The 22359-nt window shown below is 33.5% G+C and overlaps 2 protein-coding genes, 1 long non-coding RNA gene and 1 pseudogene across 6 annotated transcripts; all 4 read left to right on the top strand.

The window, feature by feature from the left end:
• The first annotated feature begins 5242 nt into the window (after positions 1–5242).
• Positions 5243–6797, top strand: LOC146916713 (uncharacterized). Its single transcript, XR_015014016.1, has 2 exons — positions 5243–5539; positions 5664–6797. It is a non-coding gene; the product is annotated as an uncharacterized LOC146916713 (long non-coding RNA).
• A 7488-nt stretch (positions 6798–14285) lies between these two features.
• Positions 14286–14960, top strand: LOC146916712 (uncharacterized). Its single transcript, XM_085721715.1, has one exon. The coding sequence runs from the start codon at positions 14286–14288 to the stop codon at positions 14958–14960; it is 675 nt and encodes a 224-aa protein (XP_085577841.1).
• Positions 14961–17622: 2662 nt separating this feature from the next.
• Positions 17623–19568, top strand: LOC146916711 (uncharacterized; annotated as a pseudogene). Its single transcript, XR_015015228.1, has 2 exons — positions 17623–17756; positions 18094–19568. The product of XR_015015228.1 is annotated as an uncharacterized LOC146916711 (transcript).
• A 127-nt stretch (positions 19569–19695) lies between these two features.
• On the top strand, positions 19696–21847 carry LOC146916710 (uncharacterized). Of its 3 annotated transcripts, none has more exons than XM_085718682.1 (2): positions 19696–20715; positions 21478–21847. In XM_085718682.1, the coding sequence occupies exons 1-2, from the start codon at positions 19927–19929 to the stop codon at positions 21538–21540; spliced, it is 852 nt and encodes a 283-aa protein (XP_085574808.1). In that variant the 5' UTR covers positions 19696–19926; the 3' UTR covers positions 21541–21847. The 3 variants fall into 3 exon arrangements, with proteins under 3 accessions (XP_085574808.1, XP_085574807.1, XP_085574809.1); XM_085718681.1 differs by having other exon boundaries at positions 21474–21847; XM_085718683.1 differs by having other exon boundaries at positions 21394–21490.
• The last annotated feature ends 512 nt before the right edge of the window (positions 21848–22359 follow it).

Below are 22359 nucleotides of genomic sequence, written 5' to 3'. Positions count from 1 at the left end.
AATTATGATATAAGCATCATTTATTTGAATCATAGCCGTATTGAATAGGTATTAATTTAAAACATGTTCAATCCACTACTAATAAGGGTGAGTTTATTTTTGGAATGTAGACTCCAATATTTTTTAATAGCTAAGATAAACCATTTATATTTTCAACTTCTACTTTTGCATCTTGTAAAACATTGGATGATTTGTCTTTCACGTCTTTGCATATCTTCAAATCATCTCCCGAATTTAAATCAACCTCAACACTTGTCTGAGATGAAAGCCGAGTTATCGCTTACTGAATTGTGCCTCGAAGAAGAGCCATCAATTGAATTTTTATGTCCTCGAAAAATGTTTTTTTGAAAATTGTAGTCTCATGCTCATAGAAAGTTTCACATGATCTCTCAATCATCTCATTTATTGTGTTTTTCAAAATCTCCACTTGAGAATCATTCCACACAGAAACATAGCATGGTGATGTGGAACGACTTACCCTCCCTAGTAGTTTCACTGCAAAATGCCACAATAGAGATGCAGGTTCTATCATCCTGCACTTAAAAACGAAAATTGAAATTTTTCTACTAAAATAACATGATGTAGATGGCAGAATAACACTCATAACTCATAGCTTAGATAATAAAGCTACTGAGTTATTATTACTTTGTTTAAAAAATTCATTCACGTTAATACTAATTAAGATCTTTATAGTCCTAATAAAATCACACATTTGTTGTATATTAAAAGTAAAGATTAAGAAATCACACAGATGGTTAGAAATCTCATAATCTAGTATGAATTTTCTTGTTCAATGGACAAACCAGATATGCTGTACTTTTAACAGGCTTAAGGAACAAATTTTCATCAATCATTATCATACCGATTAAGAAAAAAGACCAAAATAAAACTAGCTAAGAATACTATTTCTTGAATTCCGATGAAGCGCATAGAATGAAATAGTGCACAATTTTAAATAAAAATGAAGACATGGCCATAAGAGAACAACTAATGGAATTCCAAATCAATGTTTCTTGAATTCCATACTCAAGTGTGCATGTGTCTGCAACACTAAACATACTTAAGCTTGTTTTTCTTGTATAGCAATTAAAAACAAGAAAATAAAATGACAAAAGAGAAAAATAAGAATACTAAACAAGGAAGAGGTGAAAGTAAAGATGACATATCTGATAAATGGTGCAACACTAGTACAATGTGGATTGAAGGATTCTGTGAGTTTGAGACTATAAGAAAAGCATTAACCGTTAAGAAAGAAAAATGAAAACTGAGAGTACAAACTAATTTAAGTATTATATATGTTGAATTATATTGTAGGTCCTTTAAGTTATTTAATTGTAATAAATAGGTTTTCTAAATTTTTTCGTAGCACTTACATCTTTTAAGTTATTTAATTGTAACAAGTTAGTTTTTAAGTATTTTTCGTAATACTCTAATTCTCTAAGTTATTTTATTGTAACTTTTAGGCCCTGAATAACTTACATTTTTAAGTCTGAATCCCCCAAATTATTACAGTTAGATAACTTAAATGACGTAATTAGTATGAAAAAAAAACGTATAAGACTAACTTGTTACAAATAATTAATTTAAAAGACCTAATAAGTACAAAAAAATAACTTAAAGAATCATATTTTTTTTTTCAAAAAAAATAAGTCGAACTATATGTACCTTATATCAAACTTAATTTTCAATTATGACTTATTTAATAAATTTGCATAATGCATTCATTTATAGAGAAAGTAAGTACAAGTACAACAAAAATAAAGACTTGAATTTTTTTCGGTGGATTAATGTTTGAAAGAACAAGTACATCAAAAGTTAATAACAATAACTTTTAATGAACTTGAATCTCAAAAAGATTAAGGCACCAAAAATCATTACTGTTGAACCGTTTTATCAGTCAAGTGAGTAGCCTTAAAGTGAATTTTTTGGTCCAAACAATTACTTTATCAACATGTATACATGGGTATTTTATAGGTAAATCTTCCTATTGACCGTTTAAGCACCACCGATGTGGGACTATTGAAACCAAACTATTCAGTATGTCCTGTTCTTCAACTGCTCATGTCTCTAGTTGTTTTATATAGCTTGGTGGTGAGAAATTTTATATGTTTAAATCACGTCAATATGTTTCAAATAAATCCAATTCCTCAAACAAATCAAATTCTTTCAGCAACATTTCGGTTAAAATAGATTGCGATAGAGATAGAGAAATTTATAAAAAAATTGAGAATAGAAAGTCTAATGTTAAGGAAGAGGAGAATGATGAAGATGCTTTATTAGATGCACATGAAACAGAAACACTGTCACATTTAACACAATCATTTTAAATACTTTAGGTGTAATCCGCAACCACAAAATCAAACAATGCGTAAGTTATATGGTTCAAGTCCTTACCTGGATGAAGTTATTTTCAGCATATTATAGTGAAATGTTCTTATTACTGTAACATGCAGGTGGATGATAAGGGCGGAGCGAGGTTTGAAACATTGGGGGGACGAAGTTTTAGAAGGTGTAATTTATTAAAGAAACACTTAATCTTCAAATGCATTAATATATAAGAAATTTAAGTTATACTCAAAGTTAGTATTTTCAAACAATAACCCACTTGGATTGGTTTGGTGGTATTGACTTGGGACTTACGAGTGTGCTCCTCTTCAAGAATATGGATTTAACAGCGTTTTGATGCTTTGATGCTATTACAGTGACATGTTCTCATTATAACATCAATTCCAGAGTGTTGGCTGCTTTGCTTAGCATATATTGAACAGTGATTTTCCAGTTCATTTGCTCTAATCATTGTACAGGCAAATGAACCATTGACTATGAAAACATAAAAAAAAAAAAAAAAAAGTTTAGTTGTTGAAATGAAATGCATGTTTGAGGAACTGAGTTTACTTTCAAATTTTATGCAACCAAATGTAAGTTTAGGCGACATAGTTTTAAAGTCATCCAATCAAACATGACACCAGGACTCTACTAAATCTTATCATTTTATTGAGAGATGAATCCAATAATTTTAAGATCAATTACACAAAACTCAGCATTTCCTTAAGAGCTCTCTAAACCTGACCCAAAAAAATAACTATTAGTTGCGAAAACCTAGTCACATATATCAAACTTATTTCTAATACTAATAACAATGTTAAGAAATGTTGCCAACCCTAATTCTTGACCTATTGGCGCCAACTCTTTGGTGTTCCCATATTTAATGCATTGCAAGCACAATTCAAGAACCTTTCAACTTCATGTTTGTTGCCTTTCAACTGATGGGGCTATTCACCTTTCAACTGTCATAAAATGAACCTCTTGAGTTGGAGCATTAAAAACTGCACTAATTCATATTTCTCACATTATATATAGAAAAAATGTAACTTCTCATTGCATGATAAATATGTATACCCAAGAGTTGTTTTAACCATTGACTCTATATATGCTGAAATTTAAAGATGTTTTTGAGATGCTATAGTAATTATATATGTCCACATAAAAATCTTATAGACTAAAAATCTTATAGACTAATTAATCGAAATTCTTTTTGTTTGATTCTATACATTAATCAAACTCTATATATGCCAAAATGCCTCTCATTCAACGTGCTCATTAAAAAAAAACGTAACTCCAAAATTCTTCAGCTTTTACTCGGCGGTTTCAAAACGGTTATCGTTGATAATCTTGATAATTCTTCTGAAGTTGCTGTTCATAGAGTTAAGGAACTCGCTGCTGAATTTGGAAATAACCTCAATTTTCATAAGGTGCTTTTTTTTTTTTAATTACGCATTTTTTTGCTCAATTTTGATTGGTTGCAGTGTTTTTTAATTTTAGATATTGATATTTTCTGAATTTAGGTTTACTAATTTGTTCTTCCGTTTGTATTTTTGCAATTCGTTGATATTTTGATTTCTGTAATTTTTGTGATGGCGGTGGGTTTGAAAAACTAAAGTTTTGTACTTTGTTTAGTCCTTGATAATTTTTTTTTTGGAAAAGGTAAAGTTTAGAATTGTTGACAGATCCAAATATTGCTTTTGAGCTTTCTGTGATGTCTAATTTAACACTAAATATTTGACTTTTCATGTTAATTCTGTTCAGTCAATTGTTTATGAGCTATTCAAAAAAAAAAAAAAGTCAATTGTTTATGAGACAATTTGTTTATTTGTTTTATAATTTAACTCTACATATTTTATGTAAATTGTTTAGAGGGGAACAATTTAGATGGTTAAGTTTATATTTAAATATATAGTTGATATTTCAAAAGAATTGAAAGAACGACATAATACATGAGAATATAATATCATGTTGTTCTTTTAAATTTTTGGCCCTCCAAAATATAGATTACTTCTGGTTTTCTAAGTGAAGTTCATTAGTACTAAAGCTATTGTATATTTCTTTTTCTTTTATCAAAAATTATTTTGCACTCCATAGATGATGCTAATATATAAAAAGATGTTCTTTTACTCAAAAAAAATATATAAAAAGCTGTTCCTAATTCCTCTTATCACATCATTGTTCATTCAAAATTAATCTTTCGCTTAAGTTACAAAAACTTTTAAACTCTACTTTATATTTATTTATATGATGTTTGTTAGTCTATTTTCTCAACTTTCTTTCATATTTTGTTTTATTCCTTGATGTGTATGTGAATCGCATTATCCTTTCAAATATTCAGGAAACAAGAAAGGTGACTTATAGGGGGTGAAACACGGTTCCTCATGTCATAATAGGCTCATGCTGTGTTTTTTATCATTGTTGATCGGAAATGGAATCCGCTAAAAGGCGCAAAACCAACGGTATGTAATTTTGATTCTTAGTTTTAAATGACACGAAGGTAGCACAGTAGTTTTTATTACTATAAAAGTGGCAAGTTGTGTCGCAGTCCTTGATCAATGTTGTTCAATGTAGCTGACACTCCATCAACGCATAAAGACAATGGAACTTTACCGTTAGATAAAGTAGGCCTCAAACCAATTGGTCCTGGAAAATATAGTCTAAGGCATGTGGGAAATCAAGGTAGTGGTCTCAGAATTCAAAACATATGCCCAGAAGACGTTCCGCCGACAGCTTCCAATCAATACACTTACGATAATGAAGGTGCTCACATGTACTGAATTATTGTAGTCAAGTATAGACCTATAATGAAAAAAATTACAAAACCTTTAATGTCCTGTTTTTAAAAGATATTGTCTCCCTGTTTTGTTAAATTTTGTGAATTTCTCATTTTTTTTCCTTTAGGGGATGACGTTGATATAAGCGATAGTGAAACACTATCGGATGAATCGGATGTGGATGAGATTGAACCCCCGCATGATTGGTTTAATTGCGCACAAAATAGCGAGCAGTATGATGTTCCTGACAATGATTATGGTAGGTTAAAATAATATATGTTGTTCGTGCATTTCTCTTGAGCGAATAGTTTTCTCTTTTTTATGTTAATATGATCATTTGCGTGCCACAGAAGGCATGGAGGTGATGGAAAACATCATGCCATCTAAAAAAAGGACAAGACGCAAGAGAACAAAATTATTGGTTGAATCCGATATAGTTGGTAAATTTCCAAAAATACTTGCCGATTCTCTCAAATTTATTATTGTTAGTTTTTTTTTTTTAAATTGATTGGATGACACACTCTCAAACTATTAATGCTGCGCATATCTCCCTTGATTATTCAGAATATTTCGATGTTGGGGAACCGCGGTATGTTTGTAAGGATTGCAACGCATTAATGTGGTATGAAGAAAGGGCAAATAAAAACAGGCGCACGTCAACGCCAGAATTTTCTATGTGCTGCATGCAAGGAAGGATAGAGATTGCACCATTCGCCCGCCTACCTCAATCCCTTCATGAGTTGTACTTTAAAGATGATAGAAAGAGCAAATATTTTTTCGATAACATTAGATCATTTAACAGCATGTTCGCCTTCACTTCAATTGGTGCAAAGATCGATAAGACCAAAAACAATGGCAGAGCACCGACAGTTTTTACAATGAATGGAGAAAATTACCACCAAATCGGTAGTTTGCTGCCTAAACCAGGGGATCAACCTCAGTTTGCACAATTGTATATATATGATACTGATAACGAAACTCACAATCGGATGGCATCCGTGAGGTAATTTTCTTATTTCATCAAATATGAGTGCATGTCTTGCTTAATTTAGTTACTAAATCATTGGTTGTTACAATTTAATATCATGGTATGTTTTGCAATACACGTCATGATAGCAGTATAATATACATTATTTGTTTCCTTTCACTATAAGAAAAATATATCACTGAGGAATTTAGACATAAATGTTGGCTTATGCAATGGAACACGATTAATAATTACAAGAATGGGAAGATATGTATTGGAAGGAAGGGTGATTTCATGAAGCAACATTGGGGGCAAGGTGTTTGTGCCTAGACTATCATTGCAACCTTCAGACACTAGAATTCCGTTCAAGTTCCAACGTAGGCAATTTCCCATTACTGTTTGTTTCGCAATGACCATTAACAAAAGTCAAGGTCAATCATTAAAACAAGTTGGCGTATACCTATAGCAATCTGTGTTCTCTCACGGCCAATTATATGTAGCAGTCTCCAGGGTGACATCAAGGAAAGGTTTGAAAATACTCATAACTGACGAAAATGGAGATTGCATTGATAACACAACCAATGTCGTATACAAGGAGGTGTTTCATAATGTATAGCCTTATGCATTCAAGGAACCAATTCATAAATTCCAATTTTTTTGCATTTGTCATAATATACTGTATTTTGATTTCTTACTATATGATACTTGGCTTGGTGCTATACTTTTTATAATCAAGACAATAACTGCCCGTGCGATAGCACGGGTAGGGGGACTAGTTGTGATGTACATTAGCACAATTTTAATGCAATAACGCTACCACAAACTTTTTAAACTATGTCTAATATGTTTTTTAAATGATTCATTTGGCCCAGCTTTTAGTTAATGAAAACACTATTTTTTTCTTATGAAGTTATTTATCAGAATGTGAAAAAACCATTGATATGGTATTTTGGGAGCTTCTTTTTTCATCCCACATGTGCCTTGTAAGCATACTCTTAGAAGTAAGTATGGTTTTTTTTTTTCCGTCCATAAGTATAATTTCACACAAAAATACAATTTGTATTTGTTCAAAAAGTATACTTTGGAAATGATAGGCTTAAGTGCAATTTTGCCCCCCCCCCCCCCCCCCCCCCCCCCCCCCCCTATTTTGACTGAATCGGAATTTACCCCCCCCCCCCCCCCCTATTTTAAAACTCGGAATTTTACCCCCCCAAATTAATGTTTTTCGGAATTTTACCCTCTCCACCACATTATCTTATTATCCACCTAATTAATTATTTAAATTAAATAATTTTTAATTACAAAAAATAAATAACTTTTTAAAAAAATGGAAAAAAACTTTAAAAAATACCTTAAAATGCAGAAAAAAAATAGAAAATAAAGATAAAATGTAGGAATTACAAAAAATAAATAATTTTTTATAAAAATCGAATTTTTTTTAAAAAATACCTTAAAATGCAGAAAAAAATACTAGAAAATAAAGATAAAATGTAGAAAATAAACCAGAATAAACAACAAAAATTCCATTAAAAATACATGGAAAAACAGTATAAACGAAAAAAAAATCCCATTAAAAATACATGAAAAAAAACATAATGCACCTGTAAATATTTAGATGATCATTAGCCAAATATACGAGTGCAATAATACACCTAATAATTGATCATCCAAATATTAGCCATGTATTTTTAATGGAATTTTCCATGTATTTTTTTTGGATTTTTTCGTTTATTCTGGTTTATTTCCTACATTTTATCTTTATTTTCTAGTATTTTTTCTGCATTTTAAGGTATTTTTTAAAGTTTTTTCGATTTTTTAAAAAATTTATTTATTTTTTGTAATTCCTACATTTTATCTTTATTTTCTAGTATTTTTTAGAATTTTTTTCTGCATTTTAAGGTATTTTTTAAAGTGTTTTTCGATTTTTTTAAAAAGTTGTTTATTTTTTGTAATTAAAAATTATTTAATTTAAATAATTAATTAGGTGGATAATAAGATAATGTGGTAGAGGGGGTAAAATTCCGAAAAACATTAAATTGGGGGGGTAAAATTCTGAGTTTTAAAATAGGGGGGGGGGGGGGGGGGGGGTAAAATTCCGAAAAACATTAAATTGGGGGGGGTAAAATTCCGAGTTTTAAAATAGGGGGGGGGGGGGGGGGTAAAATTCCGATTCAGTCAAAATAGAGGGGGCAAAATTGCACTTAAGCCGGAAAGGATATGTCATGTTTTAGAAGTGCAGGGTAAGAAATTCTCATATACTTTTGACTATATAATCAGCAAACACTAGGTGTGTATAATCGAAAAAGTGGTCGGTAAAATTTTAATGATTGATTAAACTTTGATTATATTTCAATTTTAGTCTTACAATCTTAATTGAAAAAAAAAATAAGTATTAATTAAATGCATTTTTTACGTCATTTTACATGTATAAATTACATCGACCATTAATAAATTTTGTCAAACAGTACTATAGAATCAATCAACTAACTTATTCACTATCAGCTGTAAATTTGTATATAAGTCATCCGAGATAACCTAACTTTTTAGCCGTCTTCTATTTTTTACCAAACAAAGCCAAATACATCACTTTAAATGTAAAGTATTCGTCGAAATAATTAATCTTTCATTTTTTTTTTTTCCGTTAGACATTGAGATCACATTGATACTAGTAAACTAGAGAATTTCGTCAATGAAAATAACTTGATTTTAAGAGTCTGCCAAAAAATCTGCAACAATTGAACCAACCCAAACCATATTGATTTGGTTTGATTTTAATTTTAAAAATCAACCGAACTATACCAAATGCTTTTTTATCATGATGACTTTTAACTTTAAAACCGAATCAAACGGCATCACAAATACCTCTAATTATGTGTTAGAAAAATTAGAGATTTATATTTTTTTTAGATAATTTATCTATTGACCAAAAAAAAAATTAGGGACTCGGGACATTGACTACTGATGGCTACAGAAGATGTAAAAATATTTAATAAAATTAATTTTTACATCCACTATAGACCCAGAAACTAATATACCAAATTTTTTACTAATAAACTACTTAATAATCCATTATAACTTTGTGGATTCTAAAGACTCAACATGAAGTATTGGGTCCATGTAATTACTCATATCTAATGTATACAAGTTGTTCTTATAAGTAAATCTTCCTCTTGGTTGTTTCAGTTTCTTTGACGTGGGACTAATGTCCAAGATGTGAATAAGAAATGCGAAGTTGGTGATTGCATGGACTACAAGATCACTATCAGTTAAGTCCATCAAGTGTTTCATTTTGAAAATTGTAGGCTCGTGATCATTGAAATTTTCACATGATCTCTTTTAATCATTTCATTATTGTGTTTTTCAAAACCTTCACCTGAGAATCATTCTGCACAGAAACATTCAAAACAACATGAAGTAGATAACAAAATAAAACTCAAAACTCATAGAGGTAAAGGTTATTGTGTTTGAAAAATGCATTCATGTTAACACTAATTAAACACTTTATAGTCCTAAAATCACACATTTGTTGTATAATAGAGGTAAAGGTTAAAACATATATCACAACGAGGAAAAGGTAGGTAGATCAAGCACTCTTTTATTGTTCTAAAAATCACATATTCAAACTAATTTACATGTACTTAGATTGTTAAAAATCTCTTAATCTAGTTTGCATTTTCGTGTTCAATGAACCAACTGAAGATACAGGGCATTTAACAAGCTTAAGGAACAAATTTTCATCAATCATTGTCAGAATGGCTAAGAAAAAAGACCAAAATAAAACCAGGTACGAATATTATATTCTTGAATTCCAATGAAGCACATATAATGAAATAGTGCACAAGTCATATGGTTCAAGTCTTCAACTTTTGTTTACAGGGAAAAAAAATACACAGTCGAGAATTACACAGATACAAAGACACTAGCTACCAGTTAGAACAAAGAATACTGCTTGAAGCATTCAAATAGATACTAACATGATTATACTTTTGAGATCAATTCATATTAATATCAATTCACTAAAGATTAATTTATCTATAAAATCTAGGTGATCTAAGGAATACAATGTACTGATTCATATAACCTTAAGGACAAAGGTTAGTTAATAAACTATTTTCCGTAAAACTAAAAATAAAAAATTAATGAACTATTTCGAGTGATGTTTTATGATTTTTAGAATGTTTTTATCATGTATAGTTTCAATGACAAATTGTACATATATATGCACTCAAAGCTTATGTAGAACCTTTTATTTATGGGTCATCAGACTAATTACCAAGTGCCTTAAAGTCTAAAGTTACTATTTTTTATTGTTTAAACAATATTTTAAAGGTATTTATTAGCATTTTTCTTTATTTATTTTTAAAAAAAGCAGGAAAATGTGGTTTGTTATTGTAATTGAGTTGTTTTACGACCTTTAAAGAAATACTCCCGCTCAAGTTACATGGAGTACCTTGTTTATTTTATTTTTTCATTTTAAAAAATGAAAATAGCATTCGCATTTTAAAAAACGTTAAATACCATAACTTTTAAACTATAGTACACTAAACTATATTCTTCGAAGAATATATAACTCAAATTCAGCTCAACTATTTATTCAAGCCGGTTGGGATTGGGGACCAAGTCCTTTCCGCTTTAACAACTATTGGTTGGAGAATAATGATTCCAAAAGGGTGGAGGAGGAAGCGTGGAGAGGGTCTCATCGTCAAGGTTGGATGGGTTTTGTGTTGAAAGAAAAATTAAAAGATTTGAAACTCATCTTAAAGGAATGGCATCACGGTTTCTATGGCGACTTGGAAACTAGGCTGAGAAAGGTGGTGGAAGATATTAAAGGGGAGGATATAGGGTTGTGTGATGAAGAGGTGGAATTGCAGAAGACTTTGTTTCAAGAGTTTTGGAGACTTGTAAGAGCGAAAGATTCAAATATCGCTCAAAGAGCTAGATCCAAGTGGCTTAAGGAAGGGGACACTAACTCTAAGTACTTTCATAAGTGTGTTAATTTGAGGAAAAGTAGGAACTCGATCAAGGCTCTTAGGGTCCATTTGGTGCACATGATAGGAAGACAGGATATGATAAAATTATCATATCCCACTTCAATTTCTTGTTTGGTGCACCAATAGGAAAGGATAAAATAATCTCTGATGGAGGTTAGGAGGGTTGTGGTGGAGTACTTTACTAGTCATGTAGCGGATACTCCGTGGGAGAGGCCGAGACTAGATGGGGTGCCGTTTAAGGGGGTTAGTGAGGCGGATAATGTGGGGTTAGTGGCGCCTTTCTCTCTTGAAGAAATTGAGGACGTGGTCAAAGATAGTGATGGTGATAAAAGTCCGGGTCCGGATGGCTTTAATTTTGCTTTTTGTGAAAAAATTTTGGTATTTGTTAAAAGGAGAGGTGAGGATTATGTTTGATCAATTTCATGGGAATGAGGTCATTCCTAAAGCGATGTTGGCTTACTTTGTGGCTTTGATTCTGAAGATTAATTCTCCTTTGGAAATTAAAGATTTTCGGCCTATATCACTTCTAGGGTGTCTCTACAAGCTTTTGGCAAAGGTTTCGGCGAGGCGTTTGGCAAAGGTGATAAATCCTATTATATCTCCAAATCAATCGGCTTTTCTTAAAGGGAGGAATTTGGTGGTTGGGGTTATGATTATTAATGAAATTGTGGACTTTGCTAGGAAATTTAACAAAGAGTGTTTAATTCTTAAAGTTGATTTTGAGAAGGCATATGATTCGGTGGATTGGGGTTTCTTGGTTTATATGATGAAGAGGGTGGGGTTGTGCACTAAGAGGATTGCTTGGATAAAGGCGTGTGTGTGTGGAGGAAGTCAGTGGCGGAGCCAGAAATTTTGCAGAGCCTGGGCAAAATATTTTGCCAAATATTTTCAGAATATATATTAAATAGTTTTATACTATCAGTAAAATTGTCAATTGGTGTAGTGGTTTGTTTTATTGAAACTTACATGGAGAATGGCGGTTCGAGTCTCCACAGGACCATTTTATTTTGAATAAAATTATTTTTAATACAATAGAAGATAAAAAAAGAGGGCTGCCATGGATCGAACCCACATCCTAGGGGGGGTTAGGGCGCGCCTATCTGCTGCAACACCATGGAACATTTGAAAATATTATGGATAATATGATAATTATAGGTAAATTGAAGACTGGAGTGGCACCTATGGGTCTCCTACGAGATCCGGGACTGAGCCCGGGCGTGTGCCCAGGCTAGCTGGGTGGTAAAACCGCCCCTGGAGGAAGTATGTCTATTCTTGTCAATGGGAGTCCAACGGAGGAAATCAATATTCATAGAGGCCTTAAACAAGGGGATCCGTTAGCTCCTTTCCTCTTCCTTTTGGTGGCGGAAGGATTTAGTGGTTTGATGAGGAATGTCGTTCGGTTACACTTGTTCCAAGGTTTCAAAATGAAGGAGGAAGGGAAGGTGTATTCTCATCTTCAATATGTCGATGATACTATATGTATGGGGAAGGCAACGGTTCAAAATCTTTGGACCTTGAAAGCTTTGCTTAGAGGGTTCGAAATGGCTTCCGGGTCGAAGGTAAACTTTTATAAAAGTTGTTTGATAGGGATTAATGTGGAGGTGGATTTTACGGATATGGCGTGTAACTTTTTGAATTGTAGTCAAGGGAGCTTTCTGTTTCGCTACTTGGGTTTGCCGGTTGGAGGTAATCCGGGTAGAGTGTCAACTTGGGACCCTCTTTTGGAGTATCTAGCTAACAAGTTGAATTCGTGGGGTAATAAGTATATTAGTCTTGGTGGAAGAATTGTCCTCCTTAATCCCGTTTTGAACTCTATCCCTATTTTTCATCTATCTTTCTTTAAAATGCCGGTTAAAGTGTGGAAAAGGGTTGTTCGTATTCGAAGAGAGTTCCTTTGGGGAGGGGTGGAGGGTGGTAGGAAAATTAATTGGGTTAAGTGGAGTGTGGTGTGTCAACCGAAGGAGTTTGGAGGTCTTGGGGTCAAGGATGTGCGGTTGATGAATTTAAGCTTACTTTCTAAGTGGCGGTGGAGGTTGTTGTATGGGGATAATGCCCTTTGGAGGGAGGTGCTAGAGGAGAGGTATGGGAGGGGGGTTTGTTCTAAGATGGAAGAAGGGGGAAATTTTTGTCCATCTAATGCTTCAAAGTGGTGGAAGGATTTGGTGAATTTAGATAATAAAGGGGAGGAACATTGGTTTAATGAAGAAATAGATAGGCGGGTAGGGAATGGGGCTAGTACGAGTTTTTGGAGGGTGGCGTGGCGGGGGGCTAGTCCGTTTATGATTGAATTCAATAGACTTTTTTTCAATTTCTAATCAACAAGAGGCTACGGTAGATGAGATGTGGGAGGAGAATGAAGGGGGAGGGAGATGGGTGTTTAGTTGGAGACGTCGTTTGTTTGTGTGGGAAGAGAATCTTCTTAATACTTGTTGGTGATTTCCAAAATAATGGAATCACTTTAGAACCAAAAGTTGTAACTCTTCATGGGAATCATTCATATACATTGGAACATTATTATTTATTGATAGATAATGAACCATGACATTGATTCAAGTGTATATGGTTATAACATTTGGCAAAAGGGTGCTTAATGAACCATAACATTGATTCAAGTGTATATGATCATAACCTTTGGCATAGGGGTGCTTAATGAATCATAGCATTGATTCAAGTCAAAGGGGTGTCTTCTCTCATGTGAAGAGTCATATAATGCACTATAAATGCTTGGCATTTGGGCATTAGTTGGACACAAGAGAAAGAACAACAACACACAACTTTGGACATAATTTTGTTGCATTAACAACATAGTTCTCCCTCATTCTCTTACTCTAAATCATCCATCAATTCACTAATGCATGAGTGAATTGCTGGAACCATAAATCTGTAAAATACTGTTAGGAGATACGCTTGGTGTGGTTGTGCAATACACGTCAAGGAACTCATAGTATCCTGAAGGGGATTCGCCGGTCATTCCTTATTGCATCCAATATACAGTTATTGGTGTGGGCGAATCGAACCTAAAGGTTAGTATGGCAACCCCATACGCTTTGAGTTTGCATGCATAACCATTAATCTTTTCAGGTTTCAAGTACAGCAGCATCTTCCCAACAATCAAGATATACAACAAATCTTTGGAATTTATGTGCACACTTCATCATAGTCATCTTCATCATCTTCTTGGTCAAGTTATTGCAGCAGACCCCCAACACAAGTTCCAACAATACTTTGATGGGTGATTTGGAGGGTTTCGTGAGGGGTGACGTGGAGGATAGATGGAGGTGGAACTTGGGGGAGGAAGATGTCTTTTCGGTTAAATCCTTGTATGTGAAGTTGGAAGGGGGTGGGAGGGACGAGAGTCTTATGTTGGAGGAGGAGAGGAGAGTTTTTTGCAATATTTGGAAGACCGGAGTTCCTACCAAAGTGTCCGCGTTGGTGTGGAAGACTATATTAGACCGAATTCCAACTAGAGTTAATTTGGATACTAGACATTGTTTGCCTCCGGATAGTGGTTCAAATTGTGCTTGGTGTGGTTCGGCTCCCGAAACTACTTCTCATATTTTCCTCCATTGTGATATGGCTAGGAAAATTTGGTTGAAATTAATGGTTTGGTTGGATTTGAATTTTATAATGCCTCCAAATTTGATTATTCATTGGGAATGTTGGAGTGGAGGTGCCTTGAACAATAAGATCCGTAAGGGCTTGCGTATGATTTGGCAAGCGGTTATTTGGGTTATGTGGAAAGTGAGGAACAATTGTATTTTTAATGCCGGTGTTATTAGGTGGGACGAAGTGGTGGATGAGATTAAGGTTTTGTCTTGGAGGTGGTTCTTGGGTAGGTTCAATGTCCCGGCTTGTTTCTATTACGAGTGGGAGTGGAGTCCTTATGATTGCTTGGTGAGATGATTGGGTGTAGGATGTGGGAGCAGTTCTTTTCGGTGGATTTCCTTGCTGTCTGGCTTCTCTCCTTGCTGTCTGTCTGGCTTCTGCTTGCGGCTGCTGCTGTTTTGATGCGAGGGTTTGCTCTTGGCGTGATTTGCCTCTTCATATCGGTCCAGGCTTTTTTGGTTTGTATGCTGCTAATCCTTTTTGGCTGGGCGGTTGTCTTTGTTTCTGCATGCTGGCCGGTTGTTGTTTTTGTTTTGTATTATAGTTGTTTGTTCATCGGTGTGTGGGAATCTCGTTCCTGTGCTTTCTGTGTTGGTTTTCCTTTGGTTCTTTTGCTGGTTGGCCATCTTAGATGTTGATGCAGGGATATGCTGTGGCACTACACCATTTGTTGTCTCTGGCAACACTTTTTTAGGGGACGTGCAAAAATTGTCCCCTAAAAGTGCCTAAGGCAACGTTTTTTGATTGTCAGTAGAAATAAATTCGCAACCCCTAGAAATCGTCCCCTTAAAGACTTCTGGGGACGTTTTTGGAGCGTCACTCTGTTATTTCTTTGGTGACAATCATTAATTGTCCCCTTAAATATTTTTGGGGACATTTTTGGAGCGTTACTCTATTATTTCATAAAAATTTTAACAACATCAAATTTTTGGTGGCAAACTTCCCTCTAAACTTGTTCATCAAAATAATTTTCCCTCCAATCATTCTTTAAAAAATAAAAAAATAAAAAAAAATATTGCTAACACATCACGTTAAAGAATAATATAGTTTTTTTTTTAAGGAGTATATAGATTTTTCTTTTGTATCACATATATAGTAATAATAATATATCTTTATTATGTAAAAAAATTAAAAAGAACATAATTATAATTTTTTTAGTAAACTATCAATTTGGTCCATGGCTTTGTACCAAATTCTCAAATTAGTCCATGACTCTATTAATAACTCAAAATGGCTCCTGTTTTTATCAAATGTTTCTTAGAGTGGTCCTTGACTCTATTAGTCGTTTTGTATTTTTAGTGATAATGGCTCAATGTCTTTTGCATATTATTTAGTGGTTAGTGACATAATGCATTTTGGATCTTATTTGGTACGTTAATGACTTAAAATACAAAACAATTAATAGAGTCGGTGGTCAATCTGAGAAACGTTTGACAAAGACAAAGACTATTTTGAGTTATTAATAAACTCAAGGACCAATTTGAAAATTTAGTACAAAGACATGGACCAATTCGGTGATTACTCTTTTTTTTTTTGACAAAAAACATAATAATAATATAATATAACATAATATAAGAGTATTTTTCTGTTTTTGGTAGTGTGATATTAGAGTATCTTTATTTGTATAATAATAATATATCTTTATTTTGTAAAATAAAAAAATGATATAATAATAATTTTTTTAGACAAAAAACATAATAAATAATAATAATAATATAACATAAGAGTACATGTACCTTATCTTTAGAAAATGTAACTTTCCCAAATTCACTCCGCCATTCACACAAACATTTCTCTCGTTCACTCCACCATTCATTCATTCTTCCAGCAATCAAACATTTCTCAGATCCGGCGACTCAAAAAGATCCATGTAATTCTTCAAGGGTAAGTGATCTTGCTTTATTACCTTCTCAGATTTCACCATTAAAAAAAGCCCCAAATTTTTATGTGAAACCCTAACCCAATTTATTTTACTACCTTGCTCTTATTTGAATTGAATATTTTCTGCCTTCTACTTTTATCTCTTCACTATTCTGTTTATTTTGTTCGTAGATATTTACATATAATCTGTCATCATTTTCCTTCAAAAAAAAAATTTCATCAGTTTTGGGACCTATCTCTGTTTATGGTGATTGATTCTTTGTTTTTGAGTTCACTTCAGATATTGACTCCAGTTTTGTTATTTAATTCGTTCTTTTTTCCTTCCCATATAACTTGTTTTTCAAAAGTTAAATAAATGTTGGTTTGGGTCCCTGTTGTTTAGGATTACTGGGCGAATAAAGGAGAGAAAAATGGATTATGAGAGGAGAGAAAAGGAGAATAGAAAACGTTCTGATTTAATTTTTGGTGTATACAACTTATACACACGTGTATTATTCATTGACTTCAGTGGTATATATACTTCAGTGGTATATCATACATAGGCCCAATACTTTCTAACTAACACATATGATTATGCAAGTAACTTCTCCAATACTAACTAACTAACAATTTTGTGCTTATCTAGAGTATAATTAACAACCTTGTGCTTATCTATACATATATCACACACTATATTAGTGAATCAGCACATCCTTTAGACCTTCATAATGACTTATTATAATTCCAAACATCTAAAATATTCTTGTATTGAAACTTGGTCTATGAACCATGCTTGGATTAGGTGTGTCCCGTTGTTGGACACGCGTTGTGTTCGACACCGACATATATAATTAAACATAATTATATGATTTTTTTAAATTAGTAGCGTGTCTGTGTCAGTGTCCTTGTCCGGTGTCGATATCCGTATCCGTGCTTCGTAGGTTCATAGCCTTTAGATTTTGTTTAGAGAATTTTGAAATCTATGAATTTATCACTGGTTTGGATTTTGTATATCATCTAGCACACATATTAACTATCATTTGTCCATGTTTTTGAGCAAAATACCATCGACTAGCAGCACCTTTTTGACAAATAATATAGCTCAAGTTTATTAATAATCATGACATATACATATGGTTGCAGCACTGTTCTACGTTTACGGCATTTTCGGGGTTGTTGCGTTCTTGCTTCTCTGTGTTGCTGCGTTCCTGCTTCCTGCGTTGGTGTGTTCAGGTATTATTTTCAAGTTTTTTAACTTCTTTGCTGATATATATGTTTCATACATGCTTAAGATATTATTTTACTAAAAATAGAAATGTTTGTTTCAATTTGATTTTGTCTCGGCAGCTTGTATTTTAGTTAAAAATTGAAAGGGTTTCCTACTATATTGTAGTAGTTTTATTTTTTAATAGTTACATGTATGTTGGTTTCATTTGAGAAACTCTAAAATGTATAAAATATATAATCTTATGTTTAGTTAAAATACTTTTATGATGCATTTATTAGGTTTATAATGCCTTATAGGCTTACGGAAATAGTAGGCTTATAGTAAGCTTTTATTTCATTTTAGTAAACCAAACATGATAAAGAAGGATTGGGTGGCATTGCCTCCACATAGTCAAAGTTACAAGGATGGTGTTAATTACTTTTTGGATATTGCATTCACCAAAGGAATGGTTGAAGAAGAAGAGATTTTGTGCCCCTGTGCTGTATGTTGCAATGATAGTTGGGAATCCAGAGATGTAGTGTACGACCATTTATGTAGCAAAGGATTTGTAAAGGGATACATGGAATGGATTTATCACGGTGAAGATGAAAGTCTTATGGATCTTGATGGTGATAGTCATGACGAAACATCATCTCATGATGATATTAATGGCTTACTTTTTGAGACGTTTAAAGATGTCGCTGAAGGAGGTAGAGTACATGAAGGGCTAAATGAAGATGCAAAGAAATTTTATAAACTAGTTGATGATGCAAATCAAGAGTTGTATCCTGGATGTGAAAGTTTTTCCTCATTATCATTCACTATTCGAATCTACTTGTTGAAATGCCTCCATGGATGGAGCAATGCATCGTTCACTGCTCTCTTAGAATTGTTGAAAGAGGCTATGCCAGATTTGAACATCCCTGTCTCTTTCAATAAAACAAAATCTATGATAAAAGATTTGGGCTTAGACTATAAAAAGATTGATGCATGTCCCAAAAATTGCATGTTGTTTTGGAAAGAGCATGAGAAAGATGACTCATGTCATATTTGTGGAGCATCAAGGTGGATAGAATATCCTGAAGTTGCTAATGAGCCTGACGAATCTAAAAAAGCTCACAAGGTTCCCGCCAAAGTTCTAAGACATTTTCCTTTGATTCCAAGATTGAAAAGACTCTTTATGTGTTCAAAGACAGCCGACACATTAAGGTGGCACTCAGATAAGCGTTCAAGGGATGGGAAGTTAAGGCATCCGGCTGATGCCAAAGCATGGAAAGACTTTGATGCAAAACATTCAGATTTTGCTCGTGAAACCCGTAACATCAGGCTTGGGTTGGCAAGTGATGGGTTTAATCCATTTAGGACTATGAGTCTTTCACATAGTACATGGCCTGTTGTATTAACAATATATAATTATCCGCCAAATTTGTGCTTAAAGGCTGAAAATTGTTTAATGTCGTTAATTATTCCTGGACCGAAGTCACCCGAAAATGCAATTGATGTGTATTTACAACCACTAATTGAGGAGCTAAAGATATTGTGGAATGTCGGTGTAGAAACGTATGATATTTCCAAAAATGAAACATTTCAAATGCATGCAGCTCTTATGTGGACTGTGAATGACTACCCTGCATATGCTATGCTATCTGGTTGGAGTACTAAAGGGAAGTTGGCTTGCCCCGCTTGTAATCATAAAACTTCTTCAAGATACTTAAAACATAGTCGAAAGATGTGTTATATGGGTCATCGAGTCTTTTTGGATTCAAATCATGTTTGGAGATCAAATTCAACTTCTTTTGATGGAAACCCAGAATATAGGTCTGCACCTTCTTTGTTAGATTCAAAAAAGATTTTAAAAGACTTAAAAAAGATTCCTGACATGTTGGGGAAGAAAAAAAAGAAAAAAAGGCTTGGTCCATTAGGGAAGAAAAAAAAGAAAAAAAAGCTTGGTCCATGGAAGAAAAAGTCTATCTTTTGGCAATTACCATATTGGAAGGACAATTCTTTGCGCCATAATTTAGATGTTATGCATATAGAAAAGAACATTTGTGATAATATAATCGGGACTCTCTTGGAAATTGAAGGGAAGAAAAAGGACCATGCAAAAGCTCGTTTGGACTTGCAACACATGGGGATTAGAAAAAAGCTCCACTTGAAAGCAACGAGTGATGGTAAGAAAACTCAAATCCCTAAAGCATGTTTCTCCCTAACAAAGCAAGAGAAATCTGTTTTTGTGGTGTTTTAAAGACAGTAAAACTTCCTGATGGCCTTGCTTCTAATATTTCTCGATGTGTTCAAGTTAATGAAGGAAAAGTTTCTGGGTACAAGAGTCATGATGCTCATATTATATTGCATTACTTGTTGCAAGTAGCAATAAGAGGGATAGGCCCTAATCAAGTAGTTATTCCTTTGCTTCAGCTTTGTTCATTTTTTCGTTGTTTATGCCAAAAGGTTATAGATATGAAAACTTTGGATCGCTTGGAAGTAGAAATTGCTGAAACACTTTGTCAATTCGAGCGTATTTTCCCTCCAAGTTTCTTTGACATAATGGTTCACTTACCAATTCACCTTGCAAATGAGGTCAGATTGGGTGGGCCAGTTCAGTTTCGATGGATGTATTATATGGAGAGATATTTAGGTGATTTAAAATCTTTTAAAGCTGTTATGGGAAAGGAGCGTCCCGGCAGGTTACGTTGTTATGGGAGAACAGTAACTAAAACTTCCTTAAAGCGAAAGGTTGAGATTAATGCTTTGAAACAAGCACATAGTCAAGAGGTATCTACTTTAAGGCATGAATTTCAAGATCAGATTGATAAATTGCAAAATGCGTTTAAGACCGTCATACAACAATGCAATCCTCAATTAAATATGGAGTCAATAGAACATTTGCTAGGATTATCTCATGGAGATGCTAACAGTTCCCCAAAGGATAGTAGAGCACAAATGCATTCCTCTGCTTCAATTCATACTCCATGTCATGGAAAGGTAACCATATATAGAAATATTATTGATTATGTTACTGTAATTGAGTTAAACTAGTTATATTTTACTTGTTAATATATGCAAAAAGTTGTTGGTAGTGACATCACTTGGAATGTAGGCAAGTGCTTGAAACTGTTAAGTTACGTGTGTAGGGTCTGAATTAGAGCTGTGTGAATTTATGATTATGTTATTTTGCTGAATTGTTTAAGATGTGTGTGCAGGGTCGGATTCTGTTTGTGTTGTAGAATTTTATGCATATATTTTGTTTTGCTTGTTATTATATATGCAAAACGTTGTTAGTAATGACATCACTTGGAATGTAGGCAAGTGTCTGAAATTGTTAACTTGCGTACGTTGGGTCTAAATTAGAGCTGTGCGAACTTATGATTATGTCGTTTGGCTGAATTGTTTAAGATGCGTGTCCAAAGTTGGATTTTGATTGTGTTGCAGAATTTTATGCATAAATTTTGTTTATGCAATTTGTGGTGTTTGTGCAAACTCGTGATTTATTTTTCTGCATTTTGTGTTTGTTTCTCTGTTGCATAACATGTCATAAGTTGCAGAAACTTAAAAATGAGCTTGTAATGATAGAATAAGGAAGGGAAATGTGTAAAACAAGTTTCCTAATTGCGGCTATGTTGACTATGTTTTACTTGTTGTTTTGGTTTTCATTTGTGCAAGGTACAACACTTGATGATGTCTTTGATTGTCCTTTGAACCAACAATATCTATGGTTGATGTATTTTTTTGTTCTTATGCAGAAAGTTATCAATGAAGATGTTGTACAGGATGAATTTCTTGAGGACGAATTTCTTGAGGACAACTTAAGTGATGAATTTCAAGAGGATGACGTAGATGATGAATTTCAAGAGGATGACATCGGTGATGAATTTGAAGTGGACGATATGGGTGATGAATTACAAGATAAACTTGAATGATCGAGTTGGATGGTGTTTTATTTTGGATGGTAGTTAAACCACATTTTGGATTGTAGTTAAACCACTAAACTTGTCCGAACTATAGTTTTGCTATTTTGCTAGGCTTATACTTCGAAGCATTAAACTTATCAAGTAATGCTTGACATTTTGATTACTATTATGTCTTGAATTAATGTTTGAACTATTTTATTATATTACATCTTTGGTGGTTGTATTGCAAAATTCGATCTTAATTGAGTTATAATTGACAATTTTAATATTGCCTTTAAGCTATAGTTACATTTCTAAAATAATTGGAAAATTCTAAAATTTTACGGGGACACTCTAAAAATGTTGTCTGTAAGCTATGGGGACGTTTTTTGGTTTTCTTAAAGATTCACATTTAAGGCAACGTTTATTAATTGAAGCAACCTATGGGAACATTTAAAAACGTCCCCTCAGAATCCCCAAAAAATCGTCCCCTATTCCTAGGGCTTAGGCGACGTTTGGTAAAAGTGTGCCCAAAGATAATGAAAAAACGTCCCCATAGACTATAGGCGACGCTCGTATAGGAGACCCCTGGAAAACGTCCCCTATACCTTTAGGGGACGCTTTTCATAGTTCTGGCAACATTTTTCGATTGTTGTTATAAAGGATAAATGGTGTAGTGTGGTTTGTCTTTGGTATAGGCTTGCATCATTACTCTGTAGGCTTGTCTTCGGACTGGGGT

Source organism: Medicago sativa, chromosome 6, assembly GCF_051527215.1.
Source record: "Medicago sativa cultivar Bolivia chromosome 6, Bolivia_mono, whole genome shotgun sequence".
NCBI classification, from domain to species: domain Eukaryota; kingdom Viridiplantae; phylum Streptophyta; class Magnoliopsida; order Fabales; family Fabaceae; genus Medicago; species Medicago sativa.
The sequence above is the reverse complement of the archived record's forward strand: the minus strand, read 5'-3'. Positions and strand labels throughout refer to the sequence as shown.

Bases quoted from the DNA above. Each gene is read 5' to 3' on its own strand.
- LOC146916712 (XM_085721715.1), top strand. From the start codon at position 14,286: ATGGGTGATTTGGAGGGTTTCGTGAGGGGTGACGTGGAGGATAGATGG.
- LOC146916710 (XM_085718681.1), top strand. From the start codon at position 19,927: ATGTTTCTCCCTAACAAAGCAAGAGAAATCTGTTTTTGTGGTGTTTTA. The intron at 20,716-21,473 runs GTAACCATATAT...GTTCTTATGCAG, and splicing joins ATACTCCATGTCATGGAAAG to AAAGTTATCAATGAAGATGT.